Here is a 21,392-nt window from a genome sequence, read left to right as displayed (position 1 = left end):
TGGCCTCGACAAGACAGAGCCCCCAGGCCTGGAGACCAGCATCGGGCGCGGTCGAGTATAGGCAGTTAATTGTAATTCTGCAAAAATGCTGCCAAAGTTATGTGAGTGGAAGGCCGGGGGCGTTGAGGCCAGCAGCAGCTGCTACTGCGGCACTCGATCGAGCCCAGTCCCAGGCCCGAGCCCGCACTCGTGTGGCGCGCGACTTTTTCCAAAATTGTATTTTAAAGCCACTCGCTAGGGCTTCAAGTTCCAACACCAATTCGCTCTGGGCGGCAATCCACAAGGGATCCAATCACAGCCACCTGGCATAAATTGTTAACAGATTGCCACCTCTGATACTCGTAGAGTGTCAAATAGCTGCCACAGGCGCTACAAAGGCTGGGTATTTCGATGTATATGTTAATTCCAATAGCTGATGACTGATATTTGCGATGTGATATGACGTACAGTGGCTGTACTTAAAAAGTACGAATAGTAGGCCAGTCGTCGAACGAAATAACAAGAACAAAACTTATCACGAGCCACTACTGTACTTCGCATGGAGTCTACTCGCACAGTGATATTGTTTTGAAAACGGAGAATTCTGGCGGATTTCAAAACTAAATCGGAAAACTTTGGAAAAGTGCAGGCCAGAGCCTGGCTGATTCATTTCCAAACTTCAAAACCCTATGAGCGCCTAGATCTCATAGACTAGGGAAATTAAATTTGGTGTCCACGCTCCTGTGGTATCTCACTGTTTCAAGTGTATTTCAAAATTTCGCCACGCAAATGTACAAATGTAAAGTTGCGGCCGTAGCAGAAACCCACCACGTTTATCCTTTTTTTTCCTATCAATTTTAGGGTCCTAAATGTTGCTTCTCAAAAATGATTTATCTAAAAGTTGAGTTAACAGGTCGTGTCTACAATTTATTGTAGAAAATTTATTGTTTAAAGAGATTCCCCAAGTCGAACCAATCCATCAAAAAGCATCCGAATCGGTGAGGGATATACCCAGCATGGCGGCCGATAGGTGCCACGATCTTCTTCATTGGAAATGGACGATCGGGCAGACTGGTAGTCATCAGTGCGCTCCGACTCTAACGAACAGGGTCCATTGAGACATGGCGATATGGCGATCGCTGGTTCCGGCAGAAAAGCGCTGGTAATCCCCCACATTCCAGTGTCCTGAACTGCGTAGAAGAAGGGTCCAGGCGATCCTCTAAGGGGACGGTACGGTCTGGCGTTGGAGTCATCCTCTGACTTCAGTGGACAGTTGCAGTTGTTGGCACCAGAGTTCAGCACGGCTTTGGAAGGGTTTGGGTAGGCTCCGGGCGATCTGGCATCGTTGTCGTCATCATTGCACTCCTCTACGTCTTTATAGTCGTCGTAATGGGGTCCGGCTTCTACTTCATCTGGACTAGACGATCTGGCGGTGAAGCCGTCGGCATTGCATTCCGTCTCCGAATCGAACTGGGACTCCGAATCCGGCGAACAACCGCAAGGGAGTTCGACGGGAAAGGCCGAACCCCCGCCTTGAGACTGCTGGCAGGTGCACGCCTGCACGGAGTTATAGCTGGTTTGGTCGCATTCGGCTGCAAATCCAGTGGGGTTAAAGTCTCTTTTCTTCAGGGAATGGTCGTTTTGCGTTGTTGTTCCAGTGCTATGGTAATTGGTGATGGTGATGGGTGATGTGCCAAGCCTGCTTCCACAAATGGTAAAACCCTGTTCCCATGCTCTCTGGATCTGCATGGCGTGGGAAGCTCCGGTGGGACAACCAGGGCAAGGCTGATTCGGTTGATAGTTTTGCTGTTCCATTGAACAATTTTTCTGTGTAGTTGTTCCGGCGCTCTGGTGGCCGGTTGACTGCATGACCTGATCGAACGAAACGTAGTTGATCATTGAGTCGAATCCGTTGATGCTTCGGTTGGAATATCCATTCTTGCGTCCGCTCTGTAGCATTTCATCCTCAGCACGCATCTTTTGGTTCTGATTTTGCTGTTCCATGGAACAGCTGTTCTGTGTTGTTGTTCCAGTGCTTTTGTGGCCGGTTGACTGCATGACCTGATCAATTGAATCATAGTTCGTCATTGAGTTCGACATTTGAACCTCAGCACGCATTCTCTGGTCCTGATTTAATCGCGTCCCCGAAATTATGGACATTGATGTCGTTACGGTTACCCCTTGCACCACTTGGCCATGGGGACCAACATCCATTGACTGGAAGTAGCGGTCTGAGGGCACTCTCTCGCATATACCACAGGGAATAGCGCCTTTGTCCTCCTGTCGCAAGTCAGTAGAGCTTTTGCATGTAAGGAAATCCGATTCGCTGTCATTCTCCGAAGGTGTGTACTCTAGCGACTGACTTCTCCGCTGGAGTGGCGTCTCGGTGGCTATATCCAAACACGTCTTGGGCATTTGCAATAGGTGGTGCGGCGTGACAGAAAGGTTGTTGAAGGCTTTCATACTGACATCTTCTATTTTATTGGTTGTCGAGCGGTCCATCCTGTCTGTCCAGGTTTGACCCAGTGAATGCTCTCGCATTCCATCACACATACACGATTGACTACCTCCGGTATCGGAGGGATGAGATAGCGTATTTACATTACCCAGAAGTTCCGTGGAAAAAGACGCATATGAGACATGCTGTGGCACCGGTCTACCGCGCTGCTCGGTTTGCTGATAGGCGACTAACGGTGGCTGTTCCGACACATACGGCAAAGGTTGGATAGTTTCATTCGCCACACACTCATTGGTCATCTGAAGCACAAAAGGGTTTCGCGACGGCATGGTACCCTCCGGTCTCGCGGTGCTTCTAGCTGCTCCGGAAACTTCACCACCCGAGGGCATGAACCGTGGAACCGGGATATTTTGCGATGGCATCGACACCTGTTGTCCTCTGGAGATCTTTCTTCTTTTGACGCCTCCCACTTCATCATATTCTGACATCCACTCGTCGTCCATTTCTATTTTCTCATTCGTCTCACCGGTACTCTCAAATGTGGGTGCTGATTCATCGTTTATGTTTTGAGAAGGCATAGCTTGTCTTTGACTGTCTGCATTTTCAGGACCAGTACTCTCAAATGTCAGTTCCGATTCATCGTTTAGGTTTTTCGAAGGCGTGGCTTGCCTCTGAGTTGATTCAGCCATGGGTTGCCTCTGACTGTACGCAGTTCCACGACCCGTACTGTCAAATGTGGGCTCCGATTCATCGTTTATGTTTTCAAAAGGCATAGATCTGGTCTGAGCTGCTGGCCCCATTGATTTCCCCTGACTGTATCCAGTTCCACGACCCGTACTCTCAAATGTGGGTGCTGATTCATCGTTTATGTTTTGGGAAGGCATGGCTTGCCACGGAATAGTTGAAGGTGCAACAACGGAACAGTTGAAATTAGGACAGGTTTCAGCGCATATATTTTCTAAAGGCATCGATTGTCTCTGAGTATGTGAAGACAAGGTTTGCCTCTGTCTGAGTGCAGTTCCAGGACTGGAACTTTCGAAAGTAGGTTCCGATTCATCCCATATGTTTGCTGAAGGCATGGATTTTCTCTGAGTTTGTGCAGGTTGCCTTTGAGTGTACGCAGTCCCACGACCGGTGCTCTCAAATGTAGGTGCTGATTCATCAATTATGTTTTTAGATGGCATGGATTGCCTCTGACTGTATGCAGTTCCACGACCGGTACTGTCAAATAATGGTTTCGATTCATCGTTTAGGTTTTGCGAAGGCGTGGCTTGCCTCTGAGTTGATTCAGCCATGGGTTGCCTCTGACTGTATTCAGTTCCACGGCCGGTACTCTCAAATGTGGGTGCTGATTCATCGTTTATGTTTTGAGAAGGCATAGCTTGTCTTTGACTGTCTGCAGTTTCAGGACCAGTACTCTCAAATGTCGTTTCCGATTCATTGTTTAGGTTTTGCGAAGGCGTGGGTTGCCTCTGAGTTGATTCAGCCATGGGTTGCTTCTGACTGTATTCAGTTCCGGTACTGCCGGTACTCTCAAATGTGGGTGCTGATTCATCGTTTATGTTTTGAGAAGGCATAGCTTGTCTTTGACTGCCTGCAGTTTCAGGACCGGTACTCTCAAATGCTGGTTCCGATTCATCGTTTAGGTTTTGCGAAGGCGTGGCTTGCCTCTGAGTTGATTCAGCCATGGGTTGCCTCTGACTGTATTCAGTTCCACGGCCGGTACTCTCAAATGTGGGTGCTGATTCATCGTTTATGTTTTGAGAAGGCATAGCTTGTCTTTGACTGTCTGCAGTTTCAGGACCAGTACTCTCAAATGTCGGTTCCGATTCATCGTTTAGGTTTTGCGAAGGCGTGGCTTGCCTCTGAGTTGATTCAGCCATGGGTTGCCTCTGACTGTATTCAGTTCCACGGCCGGTACTCTCAAATGTGGGTGCTGATTCATCGTTTATGTTTTGAGAAGGCATAGCTTGTCTTTGACTGCCTGCAGTTTCAGGACCGGTACTCTCAAATGCTGGTTCCGATTCATCGTTTAGGTTTTGCGAAGGCGTGGCTTGCCTCTGAGTTGATTCAGCCATGGGTTGCCTCTGACTGTATTCAGTTCCGGTACTGCCGGTGCTCTCAAATGTGGGTGCTGATTCATCGTTTATGTTTTGAGAAGGCATAGCTTGTCTTTGACTGCCTGCAGTTTCAGGACCGGTACTCTCAAATGCTGGTTCCGATTCATCGTTTAGGTTTTGCGAAGGCGTGGCTTGCCGCTGAGTTGATTCAGCCATGGGTTGCCTCTGACTGTATTCAGTTCCACGGCCGGTACTCTCAAATGTGGGTGCTGATTCATCGTTTATGTTTTGAGAAGGCATAGCTTGTCTTTGACTGCCTGCAGTTTCAGAACCGGTACTCTCAAATGCTGGTTCCGATTCATCGTTTAGGTTTTGCGAAGGCGTGGCTTGCCTCTGAGTTGATTCAGCCATGGGTTGCCTCTGACTGTATTCAGTTCCACGGCCGGTACTCTCAAATGTGGGTGCTGATTCATCGTTTATATTTTGAGAAGGCATAGCTTGTCTTTGACTGTCTGCAGTTTCAGGTCCTGTACTCTCAAATGTTGGAGCCGATTCATCGTTTATGTTTTGGGAAGGCATGGCCTGCCACTGAATAGTTGAAGGTTCAACAACGGAACAGTTGACATTCGGACAGGATTCAGCGCATGTATTGTCTGAAGGCTTCGATTGTCTCTGAGTACTTGAAGGCAAGGTTTTCCTCTGACCGAGTGCATTTCCAGGACTGGAACTTTCGAAATTAGGTACCGATTCATCCCATATATTTGCTGAGGGCATGGATTTCCCCTGACTAAATTCAGTTCCAGGACCGGTACCCTCAAATGTGGGTGCAGATTCATTGTTTATGTTTTCAGAAGGCATGGATCTCGTCTGAGCTGCTGGCCCCATTGATTGCCTCTGACTGTATTCAGTTACAGGACCCGTACTCTCAAATGTGGGTTGTGATACATCGTTTATGTTGTGAGAAGGCATAGTTTGTCTTTGACTGTCTGCAGTTTCAGGACCAGTACTCTCAAATGTCGGTTCCGATTCATCGTTTAGGTTTTTCGAAAGCGTGGATTGCCTCTGAGTTGATTCAACCATGGGTTGCCTCTGACTGTATTCAGTTCCACGGCCGGTACTCTCAAATGTGGGTGCTGATTCATCGTTTATGTTTTGAGAAGGCATAGTTTGTCTTTGACTGTCTGCAGTTTCAGGACCAGTACTCTCAAATGTCGGTTCCGATTCATCGTTTAGGTTTTTCGAAAGCGTGGATTGCCTCTGAGTTGATTCAACCATGGGTTGCCTCTGACTGTATTCAGTTCCACGGCCGGTACTGTCAAATGTGGGTGCTGATTTATCGTTAATGTTTTGAGAAGGCATGGATGGCCCCGGAATATATTCGGTTCCAGGACCGGTGATCTCAAATGTGGGTGCTGATTCATCGTCTAAATTTTGGGACGGCATGGATTGCCTCTGACTGTGCTCAGCGCCACGACCAGTACTCTCAAATGAGGGTGCCGATTCATCATTTATGTTTTCAGAAGACGTGGGTTGGCCTTGACTTTTTGCAACTTCAGGACCGGTACTCTCAAATATTGGTTCCGATTCATCGTTCATGTTTTCAGAAGGCATGGATCTCTTCTGAACTGCTGCAGCCATGGATTGTCTCTGACTGTGCTCAGTTCCAGGATCGGTACTCTCAAAAGTGGGTGCAGATTCATCGTTTATATTTTGGCGTTTTTTTTTTTCTGAAGCTATGGATTTCCTCTGACTGTATTCAGTTCCACGACCGGTACTTTCAAATGTGGGTGCTGATTCATCGTTTATGTTTTCAGAAGGCATAGATTGTCTTTGACTGTCCGCAGTTTCAGGACCGGTACTCTCATATGTCGGTTCCGATTCATTGTTTAGGTTTTTCGAAAGCGTGGATTGTCTCTGAGTTGATTCAGCAATGGGTTGCCTCTGACTGTGCCCAGTTCCACGACCGGTACTCTCAAATGTGGGTGCTGATTCATCGTTTATGTTTTGAGAAGGCATGGATGGCCTCTGACTGTATTCGGTTCCAGGACTGGTTCTCTCAAATGTTGGTTCCGATTCATCGTTTATGTTTTTTGAAGGCATGGATATCGTGTGAGGTGCTGCACCCATTGATTGCCTCTGACTGTATTCAGTTCCAGGACCGGTACTCTCAAATGTGGGTTGTGATACATCGTTTATATTTTGAGAAGGCATAGCTTGTCTTTGACTGTCTGCAGTTTCAGGTCCCGTACTCTCAAATGTTGGAGCCGATTCATCGTTTATGTTTTGGGAAGGCATGGCCTGCCACTGAATAGTTGAAGGTTCAACAACGGAACAGTTGACATTCGGACAGGATTCAGCGCATGTATTGTCTGAAGGCTTCGATTGTCTCTGAGTACTTGAAGGCAAGGTTTTCCTCTGACCGAGTGCATTTCCAGGACTGGAACTTTCGAAATTAGGTACCGATTCATCCCATATATTTGCTGAGGGCATGGATTTCCCCTGACTATATTCAGTTCCAGGACCGGTACCCTCAAATGTGGGTGCAGATTCATTGTTTATGTTTTCAGAAGGCATGGATCTCGTCTGAGCTGCTGGCCCCATTGATTGCCTCTGACTGTATTCAGTTACAGGACCCGTACTCTCAAATGTGGGTGCTGATTCATCGTTTATGTTGTGAGAAGGCATAGTTTGTCTTTGACTGTCTGCGGTTTCAGGACCAGTACTCTCAAATGTCGGTGCCGATTCATCGTTTAGGTTTTTCGAAAGCGAGGATTGCCTCTGAGTTGATTCACCCATGGGTTGCCTCTGACTGTACGCAGTTCCACGACCCGTACTGTCAAATGTGGGCTCCGATTCATCGTTTATGTTTTCAAAAGGCATAGATCTGGTCTGAGCTGCTGGCCCCATTGATTTCCCCTTACTATATTCAGTTCCACGACCTGTACTATCAAATGTGGGTTCCGATTCATCGTTTATGTTTTCAGAAGGCATTGTTTGTCTTTGACTGTCTGCAGTTTCAGGACCGGTACTCTCAAATGTTGGTTCCGATTCATCGTTTAGGTTTTTGGACAGCGAGGATTGCCTCTGAGTTGATTCAGCAATGGGTTGCCTCTGACTGTGCCCAGTTCCACGGCCGGTACTCTCAAAGGTGGGTGCTGATTCATCGTTTATGTTTTGAGAAGGCATAGTTTTTCTTTGACTCTCTGCAGTTTCAGGACCAGTACTCTCAAATGTCGGTTCCGATTCATCGTTTAGGTTTTTCGAAAGCGAGGATTGCCTCTGAGTTGATTCATCAATGGGTTGCCTCCGACTGTGCCCAGTTCCACGACCGGTACTCTCAAATGTGGGTGCTGATTCATCGTTTATGTTTTGAGAAGGCATAGTTTGTCTTTGACTGTCTGCAGTTTCAGGACCAGTACTCTCAAATGGCGGTGCCGATTCATCGTTTAGGTTTTTCGAAATCGAGGATTGCCTCTGAGTTGATTCACCCATGGGTTGCCTCTGACTGTACGCAGTTCCACGACCCGTACTATCAAATGTGGGTTCCGATTCATCGTTTATGTTTTCAGAAGGCATGGATCTTGTCTGAGCTGCTGGACCCATGGATTGCCTCTGACTGTATCCAGTTCCACGACCCGTACTCTCAAATGTGGGTGCTGATTCATCGTTTATGTTTTGGGAAGGCATGGCTTGCCACGGAATAGTTGAAGGTTCAACAACGGAACAGTTGAAATTAGGACAGGTTTCAGCGCATATATTTTCTAAAGGCATCGATTGTCTCTGAGTACGTGAAGGCAAGGTTTTCCTCTGTCTGAGTGCAGTTCCAGGACTGGAACTTTCGAAAGTAGGTTCCGATTCATCCCATATGTTTGCTGAAGGCATGGATTTTCTCTGAGTTTGTGCAGGTAAAGATTGCCTTTGAGTGTACGCAGTCCCACGACCGGTGCTCTCAAATGTAGGTGCTGATTCATCAATTATGTTTTTAGATGGCATGGATTGCCTCTGACTGTATGCAGTTCCACGACCGGTACTGTCAAATAATGGTTTCGATTCATCGTTTATGTTTTGAGAAGGCATGGATCTCGGCTTAGCTGATACACCCATTGATTGCCTCTGACTGTATGAAGTTCCACGAGCGGTACTCTCAAATGTGGGTTCAGATTCATCATTAATGTTTTGAGAAGGCATGGATTGTCTTTGACTGTATGCAGTTCCACGACCGGTACTGTCAAATGTTGGTTCCGATTCATCGTTTATGTTTTGAGAAGGCATGGATCTCGGCTTAGCTAATACACCCATTGATTGCCTTTGACTGTATGAAGTTCCACGAGCGGTACTCTCAAATGTGGGTGCTGATTCATCAAATATGTTTTGAGACGGCATGGATTGCCTCTGACTGTATGCAGTTCCACGACCGCTACTCTCAAATAACGGTTTCGATTCATCGTTTATATTTTGAGAAGGCATGGATTGTCTTTGACTGTATGCAGTTCCCCGACCGGTACTGTGAAATTTCGGTTCCGATTCATCGTTTATGTTTTGAGAAGGCATGGATTGTCTTTGACTGTATGAAGCTCCACGACTGGTACTCTCAAATGTGGGTTCCGATTCATCGTTGATGTTTTGAGAAGGCATGGATTGTCTTTGACTGTATGAAGCTCCACGACTGGTACTCTCAAATGTGGGTTCCGATTCATCGTTGATGTTTTGAGAAGGCATTGATTGTCTTTGACTGTACGCAGCCATGGATTGCCGCTGACTGTACGCAGTTCCACGACCCGTACTCTCAAATGTGGGTTCCGATTCATCGTTTATGTTTTCAGAAGGCATGGATCTTGTCTGAGCTGCTGGACCCATGGATTGCCTCTGACTGTATCCAGTTCCACGACCCGTACTCTCAAATGTGGGTGCTGATTCATCAAATATGTTTTGAGATGGCATGGATTGCCTCTGACTGTATGCAGTTCCACGACCGGTACTTTCTAATAACGGTTTCGATTCATCGTTTATATTTTGAGAAGGCATGGATTTTCTTTGACTGTATGCAGTTCCACGACCGGTACTGTGAAATTTCGGTTCCGATTCATCGTTTATGTTTTGAGAAGGCATGGATCTCGTCTGAGCTGATTGCCTTTGAGTGTACGCAGTTCCACGACCGGTGCTCTCAAATGTGGGTGCTGATTCGTCAAATATGTTTTGAGATGGCATGGATTGCCTCTGACTGTATGCAGTTCCACGACCGGTTCCCTCAAATGTTGGTTCTGATTCATCGTTTATGTTTTGGGAAGGCATGGTTTGAAACTGAGTAGGTACAGGTTCATCGCCGGAACAGTTGAATTTAGGACATGATTCATGGCATATGTTTTGTGAAGGCCTAGATCGTCGATGAGTACCTGAAGGCAAGGTTTTCCTCTGTGTATGTGCAGTTCCAGGACTGGTTCTTTCGAAAGTAGGTTCCGATTCATCCCATATGTTTGCTGAAGTCATGGATTTCCTCTGAGTATTTGCAGGTAAAGATTGCCTTTGACTGTACGCAGTTCCACGACCAGTACTCTCAAATGTGGGTGCTGATTCATCGATTAGGTTTTGAGATGGCATGGATTGCCTCTGACTGTATGCTGTTCCACGACCGGTACTGTCAAATGTGGGGGCTGATTCATCATTAATGTTGCTTGAAGGCATTGATCGTCTCTGACTGTAAGTATTTCTGTGATCTGAACTTGCAAAGGTAGGAGCCGATTCATCACCTATTTGCTCCCGAGCCGACACTTCGCGTAAGTCCCCGCTGGGTAGTGTCACATGCCGGTGGGATGAAGTTGCTGCTTCTCCAGACGACGGCATGGTTACATCATCCAGAACTTCATCAGTCACTTTGACTGGCCCCTTATTTACAGAATCGTTACTCCGTTTTATCGACCCGGCTTCATTGCGAAAGGGGGCGTATTCCTCAGCAAGGTCACCAGACACTGACTTGGGGTGGGCGTTGCCATTTGGAGATCTCGAAGAAGGCGAAACCTCTCCTCTGGGTGGACTGTCGTTGAATTGAGGAGCAGAATTATTGTTTATATTCTGCGACTGCTGTGATATCTGCTGCCTTCTGGGATTTGAGCCTTGCGACAAGCTTCGTTGGCGGGTCGCGGAACTGAGGTCCTCTTGAAACTGACTGCGTCTGCCATCTGGACTTTGAGATCGGAATCTTCGGTGATCACTTTCTAAGTTTTCGCTTGGACTGTCCTGTTGTGACCTGTCCGGGAAACTGGTCCGGTCCGGAGCCGTTCCTTGGGATCTCCTTTTTCGCCGTTGCTGTTCACTGTAGGCACTGGGCCACGTCTGTTGTGCCCTGTCAGAGAAGCCGGTGGTGTATGCCACATAAGACGGTATTGTCTGGTCATTCAGGAACCCGATAGTCCTGGGTGCTCGCCATTGGCGAGTAGCTCCCGAAATGCCATTGAAAGAATGCGCTGGTTCGTCCTCCAATTTCTCGCGCTGTGAGCTGCGATCGCGATATTGAAGAGGTCCTTGCCCACCCGGATACTCGCTGGGCATGTATCTCTCTCCTATAAGCGTCCTTGGCCTAGAGTCATCGTGGAGCATGAGCATCGTTTCGTCCGACACGTTTTTAGACACATCCTCTGTGGAGAAGTTAATGCGCCGTGTAATGGACGGTGGCCTATCCCGGGGCGCAGTGCACACTGTGGTCGTCTCCTCAATGCGACTAGTAATATTTCCGTTGGAGTCACGATGCGTAGTGACCTTGCGGTGGGTAGTCTTCAAGACGCAAGAGACATAAGAATTAGGGCAAAAACTAAGTACACACTTCGGAGAATTTTAGTTACCTTCTGGCTAAGGGATTTGTCTCTAATCTGTAAGGACGTGCCGGGCGTCATAATATCCCTGGGGTCCGGAAAGCTATCGAAAATTTCCGTATACACGGTCTCGACCGTGTGGCCGCTGGCCACCGGCGCCTCCGCCATATTGGATCGTTGAGAGGGCTTTTTCATTTCAAAGCTGGGTGCCGACACATCTGCTATATTTTCCTCCGGAACATTGGCTATTTGAAGCTGCTGTCGGCCACGGGACTGGCGTCGCGGTTGGGCCTGCCGGAAGTTCTTCACCTCCGTTGCATCGGTTTTATCTGCAAGTGGGTGCGGCAGTGTTATACCTGCAAGCCTTGAAACTGCATCTCACGCGAAGCACTTACGGGTCTGATCGCGTAGGATGCTGCGCGGATGGGTGCCACCGTCTATGACACCGAACACGGCGGGAAGGTACCGGCGTACCGGCGCGCCGAGACCGAATCCCGGACGCAAATGCTGCAGTTTATTTACGAGATCGTTTTGCGTTCCACCGCTGCGTCGGAGACTGATCCTTTCGCATATGGGGTAACGTTATCAGTAGCCGCGACTGCGTTGTCAGATCACGTCACTCACCTGCTCTCACATTGCAGCGAATTTTTTTTGTTCGGACTATTATTCGGGGAGCTTACGGATAAAGAGTTAAACATTTATTAGTTCATTTTTCATTTTGAAATATCAACTGTAAGTCTTACCTCATGTTTACTTAAAATTTTGAAAAGATTTTTCGACTTGGAGAATCATAAATTTTGATGTGAGAGGCTCGAGAGTTGCCAGACTTATGAGTAAAATCAGTATCTGGAAAGCTACAAAGCCTAAGGGATAAAAAGTTTGCTGAGATTCGGAAAAATTTCGTTATGATATCGTTGCTACTTCCAGCAATCAATGTACCGTTTGCAAAGTGTGTCAAGCATCCGTGCACTTTTTCTTATCCAATTAAACAATTATACGGAGCGGAGCTCATTAAAGCAGGTTGTTCGAAGAGCCCCGGGAGCGGCTGCCACTCGACAACCACTTCCGTTCAGGAGCTTCAGCTCTCGCTCCAACTGAAGACTGTATATGCAATTAGCGGGCACATAGCTTCCTCTGCATTCAATTTGCTTCAACTTCATTGGCTTTTGATGACTTTAAATGAAACTGAGAGTCAGAGACAGACTCTCCTCGAAACTATATGCGAGATGGGAGATGCGGTTGGGGATTGAATACTAGGGAATGGGTGTGATTCTAGGTGGGACTTTTAAGGCGCACGTTGGCTTTTGGCTGGACTGAGAAGTCGTCACACAAAACCGCTTTCATTTCCGCCAAACACAATTGCATCATTAGCGATGCAATCTCCGTTACTTAACGCAACCGCAACATGCCGGAAATGAAATCCTGGGCAAACTGGCGTGCGCGGCGCTAAGCCCGCTAAACTTTTCCACGGTGAACGGCATGACAAAAACGGCAGACAGAGAAAGGGCAGCAGAAAGTGAAAAAAAAACGGTCCAGAAATAGAAGGAAATATGACGTCGCCATGTGGCATTCTCAAAGTCGTAGTCAAAGACCAGCTTGAGCGAAGACGGTGACGGTGGCGGTCTCGCTATCGGTGGCGGTGGCGGCAGCGGATACGGAGCCGGGTAGAGAGGATAAAGGAAAACAGCCGGAAAGCAAACGAAATGATGCTGCTGCGCACAAATAATCGAATAAAGCCAACGCAGCGGCCAGAACATCAGCCAGAGCTGACTCCAAAGCTTACGCGGTAGCCATTCCCATAGCTGGCCGTCCAGTGGAGCGAAGCTGCTCGTAGGATACGAGGACAAACGATTACGCCGTATCGCTTCATTTACCTGGGAATGTGCATAGGTTTGAGCATGGGCATGGGACTGGAGTTGGAGTTGGTGGTGCTGTTGGAAACGGAGTTGGGGTCTGAAAATTTCTGACTTGAGCTTCCAAAAACGCAGACTCCAAACCCATCCACACCATATGCCAGAGTCGATACACCATACGATATTTTAATAGAACCAATGCTGCCAGTTTAGCCTATTTCAGGGTAGATCTAGCATTTTTAAAAGTGGACTGACTACTAGCTTATAAAATTAGCAAATAGCTTATATGCTATTCAGCTTATATTTGTTTTTAATAAAAATTGTATCTTCTCTAGATTTTTTGTTGAATGAAAAATATTAACTTGTTTTTTATGCATTTTTTGATGCATTCATCACATGCATAAGAGCAATTTGGTTCTGTTAAACTTTAGGCTACCCTATAGTTTTAAATTTCCTGAATGTATTTTCCGTTGTCAAAGTGCTGAGGCAAAAAAAACCAACGATATTGTGGAAGTTTTGGAAGATAGTAAGGTTACCAACTTCTACAGTATAAAGTCGTACGATAATATGTTTGTGTGTTTGTTCAAAGAGAAAAATACCGACAATACTATTTAGTTTTTGGGCAGAGGTGCTGGCCTACATACACACATCGGCATAAGTATTCGGTTTTAACTTCTTATTTTCTCAAAGTAGAAACTATATTTATTTACCGTAAATAGGTATTATATTAAGCTATTAACAATATGTAAGAAAAAAATGATAAGTGCGTTTATTGTGAAATGAAAATTAATTATTCCCAAACAGATGGTGGCACAAGGATTTTGACATTTTATAAAATGTAAAAAAGCAAAAAAGAACGGAACGAACTAACTTTTTATGATGAATCAGCCAAATATATATCTTCCCTTTGCCTCTTCACCTTTGCAGACGCCTCGGAACTGACTCCACAAAGCTGTGGATATAAGCCAACAGAATTTCTCTCCAGAGTGATTTCACCTCTCAGATTGTATTCTCACGCTTCCTTGTCAAATTTGGAGTCCGGTTTCATTTTATATAAGACCAGAGACGCTCGATAATGTTTAAGTCTGGGCTCTGAAGCGGCTAGTCCAAAGTATTAACCCCAGTGTCCTTCAAGAATTGGGTAACGGCTTTAGCTTTTTGACACGGGCGTTTTCCTGTTGGAATGTAAAGGACTCCCCAATCAAATTATCTCCAGAGGGGAAAGCCAGATTGTTTAGCACTTCCAAATATTTTTCCTTATTTATGCTACCATCAACTGGATCTAAATTTCGCAAGCCATTGTAGGCGACGCATCCTCAAAACATTATGGTCCCACCTCCATGGATCGCTCTTTCACATATGGGTGCAACTTTTTTGCGACGTTCTTGTAGGTTTCTTATTGTCCGTTCACTGACATCAAAATTTCCTCTTTCATTCAAGTCATTGGCAACCGATCGAGGAGTTTTCAAGACATCCCTCTCAAATTGCCGCAAATTAAAAGTGTCTGCCTTGGCAGTTGTCTTTCGTGGTCTGCCACAACGTGTAACGTTATTTGAAGTATTGGTTTTTATACCCGATACTCAAATTAGTATTGGGGTATATAAGATTTGTGGTAGATTTGTGTAACATCCACAAATTCCTTCCGACCCCATAAAGTAAATATATTAGTCCAGTCCGTCTGTCTGTCCGTCCCTATTAGCGCCTAGTGCTCAAAGACTATAAGAGTTAGAGCAACGATGATTTGGATCCAGACTTCTGTGATATGTCACTGCTACAAGTATATATCAATATATATATATATATTTGCCCCGCCCACTTCCGCCCCCACAAAGGGCGAAAATCTGTGGCATCCACAAATTCAAAGATACGAGAAAACTGAAAACGCAGAATCGTAGAGGAAGACTATATGTTCTAGAGTGTAAAATCTGAACCAGATCGTATAATTATTATAGCCAGAATCAAGAAAACAATTTCATTCTCGCTATGTCTCTCTCTAACACACAGGTTTCATGGTCAGTTCCTATAAGAGCCAGAGCAACCAAATTTGGTACCCACACTCCTGTGATATCGGACCTTAACCGTTTTGTGTCAAAATTTCGCCACACCCCCTTCCGCCCCGAGACTATTAAGGCTAGAGTAACCAAATTTGGTATCCGCACTCCTGTTAGATTTCACTATAAAACGTATATCTCAAAATTTCGCCCCACCCCCTTGCGCCCCCACAAAAGACGAAAATCTGTTGCATCCACAATATTGCAGATTCGATAAAACTAAAAACGCACAATCATAGAGACTGACCATATCTATCCGGTTGCTGAATCTGGATCAGATCAGATCGTTTTTATAGCCAAAAGGAACAAATCAATTTGCTCTGGCTCAGACTGATTTTCTGTCTCTCTCGCACGCACTCTTTGTCGTGTCGTTTAATATTTGCGGCGTCTGCCGGAGAAGAGCCATACTGACTATGTATCGGGTATAAATGTAGAGTTGCGGTGTCCGCAGCGGGGAACGCTGTGAGTTGCTGCGGACACCGCAAATACACTTTCGTTTTGCATATCTTTAGTGTTTCGCTTAGATATGTTTCCGTTTTGAAAATAGAAACATTGCTTTTTGCGAAAGCGGGAGCACCAATTTTTGCGCTTTCAAATATTGCGATAGTGACATTTGAGTGGATAATTCTGGTGTGACCTCGGAACATTTCAGCAGGTTTCTTAGAGATAGTATTGGGCTCTCAAAATTGTGGCATCTTCTTTGGCTTTGACGATTTCAGGATGCATTTAAAATGATCATGTATAAAATCAGCATTCTTTGTCTCGAAAAAACGTTTATATAAATACATATGTACATATCATAAGTGTGCTGGGCTTTTTCCTTTTTTATTTTCAATGTTAAGTGCCATAAATGATCATCTAAGAGTTTGTTGCAGTCTATGAAATTAAATTAGATCCGATGAAAAATAACTTATACACTTTCTCAAGCAGTTAGAAATCGTTTCCTGGCTAGTAAGCATGTGGCTCCTCTCCCCACACGTGGCTGACTCTTCGAATACAATCTGCCTGCAATCAAGTGCCGAACGAGGTATTGCTCTTGTTGCTCTTTCTAACTCACCTTCCGTGGCCAACTCCTCGCCCAGTTGAACATCTTAGGTGTGCTCCAGCCTAAGTCCGTGTTGTCACATTTCGCACCGCTTTGTTCCGCATTAATGCGTCTGCCAAAAGGGACGACGACGATGAAGTCATGCAAAACTAATGTCAGGTGGTGGCCATAGACCAAGCAACTTGGTATTCATATAGGTAGGCTACAAATCCGGAGGAGGCGCTGAAGCAGGAGGCGCAGCAGCAGCGAGAAAAAAGGATGGCTGGCGACTGCCTCTAGGCTACAGACGAGTTGGGGCCTGTACTCGTACTCTCACTCTCCGCACTCGCACCGAAAGTTCGGCGAACGTTTAACTTGCTTACTTTTCAATTTGTTGGCGGCAGCGACACAAAGATGCGGCAGATGGGGCAGGAAGCGGGCTACATGTGCTTACCCGTTACTGTTATGGGCAGAGCACATCATAATGCAATGGAATAACACACAAAGGGGCTTCTATTCTGGGCTTAGGCCTGGGCAAATACGGCCAGAGAGCGATTAGCGCAAATGTATGAAGAGCTTTGGCTCTGCTCCCCAGCAGAACATAGAAGCCACAAAGCCGCAACGACCACTGCCACAGCCACTGCTTTTGCAACTGCTACTGCCACTGCCTCATCAAATATGCATTATGTGTGTGCACTGGAGCTGGCACCGACGGGCTGTGTCCTGGCATTTGGGATGCAGGGGCAATCAGGAAATTAAACCGAATCAATAATTGCAAAGCCTGTTGAAGGTCTGCAAGGAATTATGAGCCCTAATTGAAATATACTTGTACAAATTTTATATGGGGAACATCATGGGTCCCAACTTTAAAGGTCCCAACTTTAAAAGTCCCAACTACACTGCATAGGATAAACATAGATACTGGGATATGCGATATACCACTATTTCAGAATTGGGACAAAAACGCCATCTGGCGTCTATCACTCGAGAGAGAAAGCTCTCACTTCGAACTGTTACGCTGCCTAACAGGGGGATTCTCGAAAGGCTACCAGCGAAAGGAACAGGGAGGGTAACATGGATTCCAGTTAACAGAGAAGAACCACCATTGGAACAATCGAATGGAGAAAAGTTACCGGGGAATCGCTTGTCTGCGAGTCGCTTACGTCTCCATCCCATCCCTTGTCGTCGGCGTCTCCATGGCAAAGAGCAGTGGAACACTGACCAAAACACTGCATTTGCTTGCGTTGCCCATGACGACTCCGTGGCACAATCAGCTGGCCGCCGCCTGTGGCATGTAAACAAACAGAAACTGAAATCCGCATTAATCAACGGGAACTCGGAGCAAAAGTTTATTTGAAACAGTAAAAATAATCAAACAAATCAGAGCTGGTGGTCGGTATGGCCATGTCCTAGATGGGTGTGCTATGCGCCAAGCTGCGCCGCTACTTCTGCTCCTCCTGCTGCTGTTTTAGGGCCTTGCCGCCGCCTGAGGAGTTCCAGGTGCTGCTTCTGGGGCCCGCTGGCAGTGGAAAGACGGAGCTGGGCCACCGGGTGAGCGGTCGAGAGCGCGGCGGGGACGATCTGGATCCCACTAACGGAGTGCGATGCTACCGCTTGGAGTCGGCGGCTTTACAGCGCGAGGATATCGCTGTGGATCTGCAGCTCACCGAGGTCGGTGGCAATGCGGAAATGCAGCGCCTCTGGAAGCACTACTACGCTGCCAGTCATGCACTGATCTACTGCTTCGATCTTGGCTCGGGCATGGAGGAGCTGGAGGACACGTTCGCGCTGCTGCGCAAGTGCCTTCAGGGCACGGCTCTGGACGGAAAGCCTGTGCTTCTGGTGGCCAAGCGACACCGCGAGGGAGTGCAACTGTACGACGTGGAGCACTCCTTTGGCTTGGACCAGCTGGCTCGCTCCTGCGGCTGCCCCCTTCACATCTGCCACATGGACGACGCCAGGGATTTGGGACACGGCATTGTTTGGCTGTGCCGCCAGCTAGTGGCACGGCGTCCCATGCTCGAGCAGCGCGTCCGCTACGACGTCAACATGCAGGTTATATTCGACTACAAGCACACACACGTCATCTTTCTCACCTCAACTTGGTTTTCCCTCCAGCAGGTCTGGCACCGACGCAAGAAGTCACTCCTATCCAGCAGCAAGATGGCGCAAGTGCATCGCGGCCGATTTCGTCGCCCAAACAGAAAGGTAGCCATCCTTCGAAGGGATTTCTCAGACTTATCTATGAGTGTACCTATTTACATATATCCTTGCTCTCAACAGCTCTGGCCTACAGTCAATAGTGTTAATCAGACAACGGTGCGTCCCAGTACGGCGCCGCCGACAATTTTCTTAGTTCGCTCGCGACAAGAGGTAGCGCCAAATCCGGAGCAAGCAGCGTCTTAGCTTTCTGTCACGTGTCCGCGTCCGACGTGCCAAAAGCATTTTGTTACCAGAGGCCTTACGTTTTTATTTATAGGATTTAAGCAGTATTTTATAGTTAAGGTTTAAGTAAAGATGTTATGGTTTTTTCTGCGGGTAATTTCGCGCTTTTTCCCATTTTAAAGCCGGTTATCTCTCCGCTTATCGCAAAAAGAGGCACATTGACTGTCCAATCGCAATATCTCGTAGTCCGGTTTTCGCAAATCGCGATTTCTAAAATGATACACAAATTTTAATGTGCGAAAAAAAACTATAAAGATATTTGCTGATGTTTAAGTTTATATTTATTATATTGTCAATTTTTTTCATACAACTTTATGTATTTAATAAAAATAACCAAAAACGCAGAATAATTGACAATGACCATTTCTAGCAGATTGGATCAGATCGGACCACTATTATAGCCATAATGAACTTATCAAATTACAGTGGCTACGCAACGCCATTTCCCGCGCTTACTCCTTCTATCTCTCTCTCTCTCTCTCTCTCTCTCTCTCCCGGACACTTTTCCTCGTGCATGTGCGGCTCCAATCAATGGAGTGGTCATGGTTTCTATCTTTCTCTCTATGTTTCTCCGTTTTTCATGACAAAAGTGAGCAAAATGAAGAGAAGTCGTAGAGAGATAACCCGTCCCCGAAAAAAACAATAGATTCGTCACTTTTGCAATCAGCAATACCAAAAGACAGAGAGACGATTGCGATATTTACAAAATATATTTTACCAGTTACATTAATCATAAGCTCACATACTCGTACATAGTAGAGCCGCGGCCCTTGCCGGCGCACAAAGCTTCCGCTCGATCTGCATATGATTGTGGATGCAGAGTGGGCACAGAGCGTACTATTCGTCGTTATCCACTGCATTTCAATAGAAGAGAGTGGGACCAGCAATGGAAACTGTGTGGAAAAATCATGCAGTCATAGTAAGAGGTTTATAATGCTCTAGCATGTTATTGTTATCCATTTGGAGGCATCGCAACCACAGAGAAGCGTTATTCACGGAACAAAAATAAATCAATCGATTCGGTTAGTAAAAGCATTTCGTATTTCACACAACTTATGACAATCCTTGTCCGTTTGAAGGCTCTAATTAACAATCTTAGCTGAAATTAGTCGCCGCCCTATCGTCTATACATTATATGGCATTTCAAACTACATGTATTTAAAGAACCATGCGCCGCATTGATGCGGCCAGACAGCAGAGGAGACTGCTATGCAAAGTTGGTTTCAGTCATCCGGTTTGTCCAGTGGGGTCTAGTGGGGTCTGGCCATGGGTGTGGGTGTGCCTGGGCCCCGTCACCCAGGCGATGATGTATTGCCGAACACCAATAACCAAACCCATACGAAGAAGCATCCTATAGACACAAAATGACACACACGACGCGTCGGCAGGAGAGGGCAGAATCAAACAATTACTACTACACCGACAGAGATTTCACCCACACCCGCTGATGGGTGACATTGATGATTGCGGCTCGTCCTTGTCGACGTCGTCGTAGTCGTCGTAGTCGTTGTCTGGAGACGCTCGAACGTGTGCTCATAATAATCCCTCGATATATAACCCAACGCCGGTGCGCTGCACCCGACTCCCAGACAAACATCTGTCGCCGTGTGTTGTAGCGAAAAGTGTAAAATAAGCATCAATCATCGCTTATTCGCGTTGTCATCAATCACACACAAACACGGGTGCAGGAGAAAAGGGGATATGCTGCGGTGACAAGAGGAACAAGACGAACAACAGGAACAACAGGAACAGGAACTGCAGGAACAGGAGCAACGTCAACGTCCCACCGGTAGCACCCACCCACCATGGGGTGGTGGTTAGTTTTTGTCAACACGAGAGGCATATTTACAAAAGCGCCAACGCCAATGCCAACCCCTCTGGTGCGGTCACTCCTTTTGCGGCATTCCTAATCAGTTCTGCGAGGAGAGTTATTAAATCATCTGTTTGTACGATCCGGCCCACCCGTCATCCGCCGCCATGAGCCGCCATCAGCCGCTGTCACATGTCTGTCAACAGTCAAGGGCTCAGAAATGTGTAACCAAATACGAGTGTGTGTGCCGCCGGGTCAGCAGCGACTCATCAATATCGATAACCCGTTCCACAACCCTCGTCATCCGCCGTGGTAATGGCAATGGTGGTGGTGATGGTGCGGCAGTGCGCCAAGGCGGAAAATAAAGATTTAATCGGCATTTTTTTTCACGTTTTTAGGACTTTTTTACGATTATGCGATTATGGATATGCACATTCCTGTGAGGACGGGAAACACGGTGTGTAGGACCGGTGAGAAAAGCCTGGAGAGGATTGCCCAAAGTGTAAATGAATCTTCAAAAATTTCTAGAAACTTGTTCATAAGTTTGGTATCTTTACAGGAGGATTGGTCGGGCCCCAGCAATTGCCTTGGCCCAAAAAATCAAGTTTCAATTTCAATTTAAGCCACAATCGTGTTATGCCTGGACCCAATGTTTCTCGTACTCGTACGAAGCTCTTCAGTAAGGATTGCCTCTCTTCCTCTCTGTGAACATAATCAAATAAAGTCACGCCGCTTTAGTATTTGCGGTTTACACGTGAGGATAGAAATGGAGCACCGCCAGAGCCAGAAGGAGGGAGCTCGGGAGGGCGAAAGCCAGGCGATTTGGTCAAGTGGTGGACCGCTAAAAGGGTAACCCGATACGCTCATTGTATGCAAGGGCGTTGGATGCCAAACAAACTTGCTGAA

General features: G+C 46.6%; 2 protein-coding genes across 5 annotated transcripts; one reads left to right on the top strand and one right to left on the bottom strand.

Moving 5' to 3' along the window:
- Positions 1 to 880: 880 nt before the first annotated feature.
- LOC6596954 (microtubule-associated protein futsch) lies at positions 881 to 12,066 on the bottom strand. Of its 4 annotated transcripts, none has more exons than XM_026989723.1 (6): positions 12,047 to 12,066; positions 11,928 to 11,978; positions 11,699 to 11,865; positions 11,334 to 11,632; positions 6,476 to 11,265; positions 881 to 4,564 (listed from the first exon to the last, which is right to left on the bottom strand). In XM_026989723.1, the coding sequence occupies exons 1-6, from the start codon at positions 12,049 to 12,051 to the stop codon at positions 928 to 930; spliced, it is 8,949 nt and encodes a 2,982-aa protein (XP_026845524.1). In that variant the 5' UTR covers positions 12,052 to 12,066; the 3' UTR covers positions 881 to 927. The 4 variants fall into 4 exon arrangements, with proteins under 4 accessions (XP_026845524.1, XP_026845525.1, XP_026845521.1 ...); XM_026989724.1 differs by having other exon boundaries at positions 881 to 3,520; positions 8,384 to 11,265; XM_026989720.1 differs by having other exon boundaries at positions 881 to 11,265.
- A 5,578-nt stretch (positions 12,067 to 17,644) lies between these two features.
- LOC6596955 (ADP-ribosylation factor-like protein 3) lies at positions 17,645 to 18,637 on the top strand. The gene is made up of 3 exons (XM_026989636.1): positions 17,645 to 18,286; positions 18,353 to 18,439; positions 18,515 to 18,637. Exons 1-3 carry the CDS (start codon positions 17,645 to 17,647, stop codon positions 18,635 to 18,637), a joined length of 852 nt encoding a protein of 283 aa, XP_026845437.1.
- Positions 18,638 to 21,392: the final 2,755 nt, after the last annotated feature.

Source organism: Drosophila persimilis, unplaced genomic scaffold (assembly GCF_003286085.1).
Source record: "Drosophila persimilis strain 14011-0111.01,24,50 unplaced genomic scaffold, DperRS2 tig00000431-arrow-pilon, whole genome shotgun sequence".
NCBI lineage: Eukaryota > Metazoa > Arthropoda > Insecta > Diptera > Drosophilidae > Drosophila > Drosophila persimilis.
This window is presented reverse-complemented; position numbering and strand designations above follow the sequence as displayed.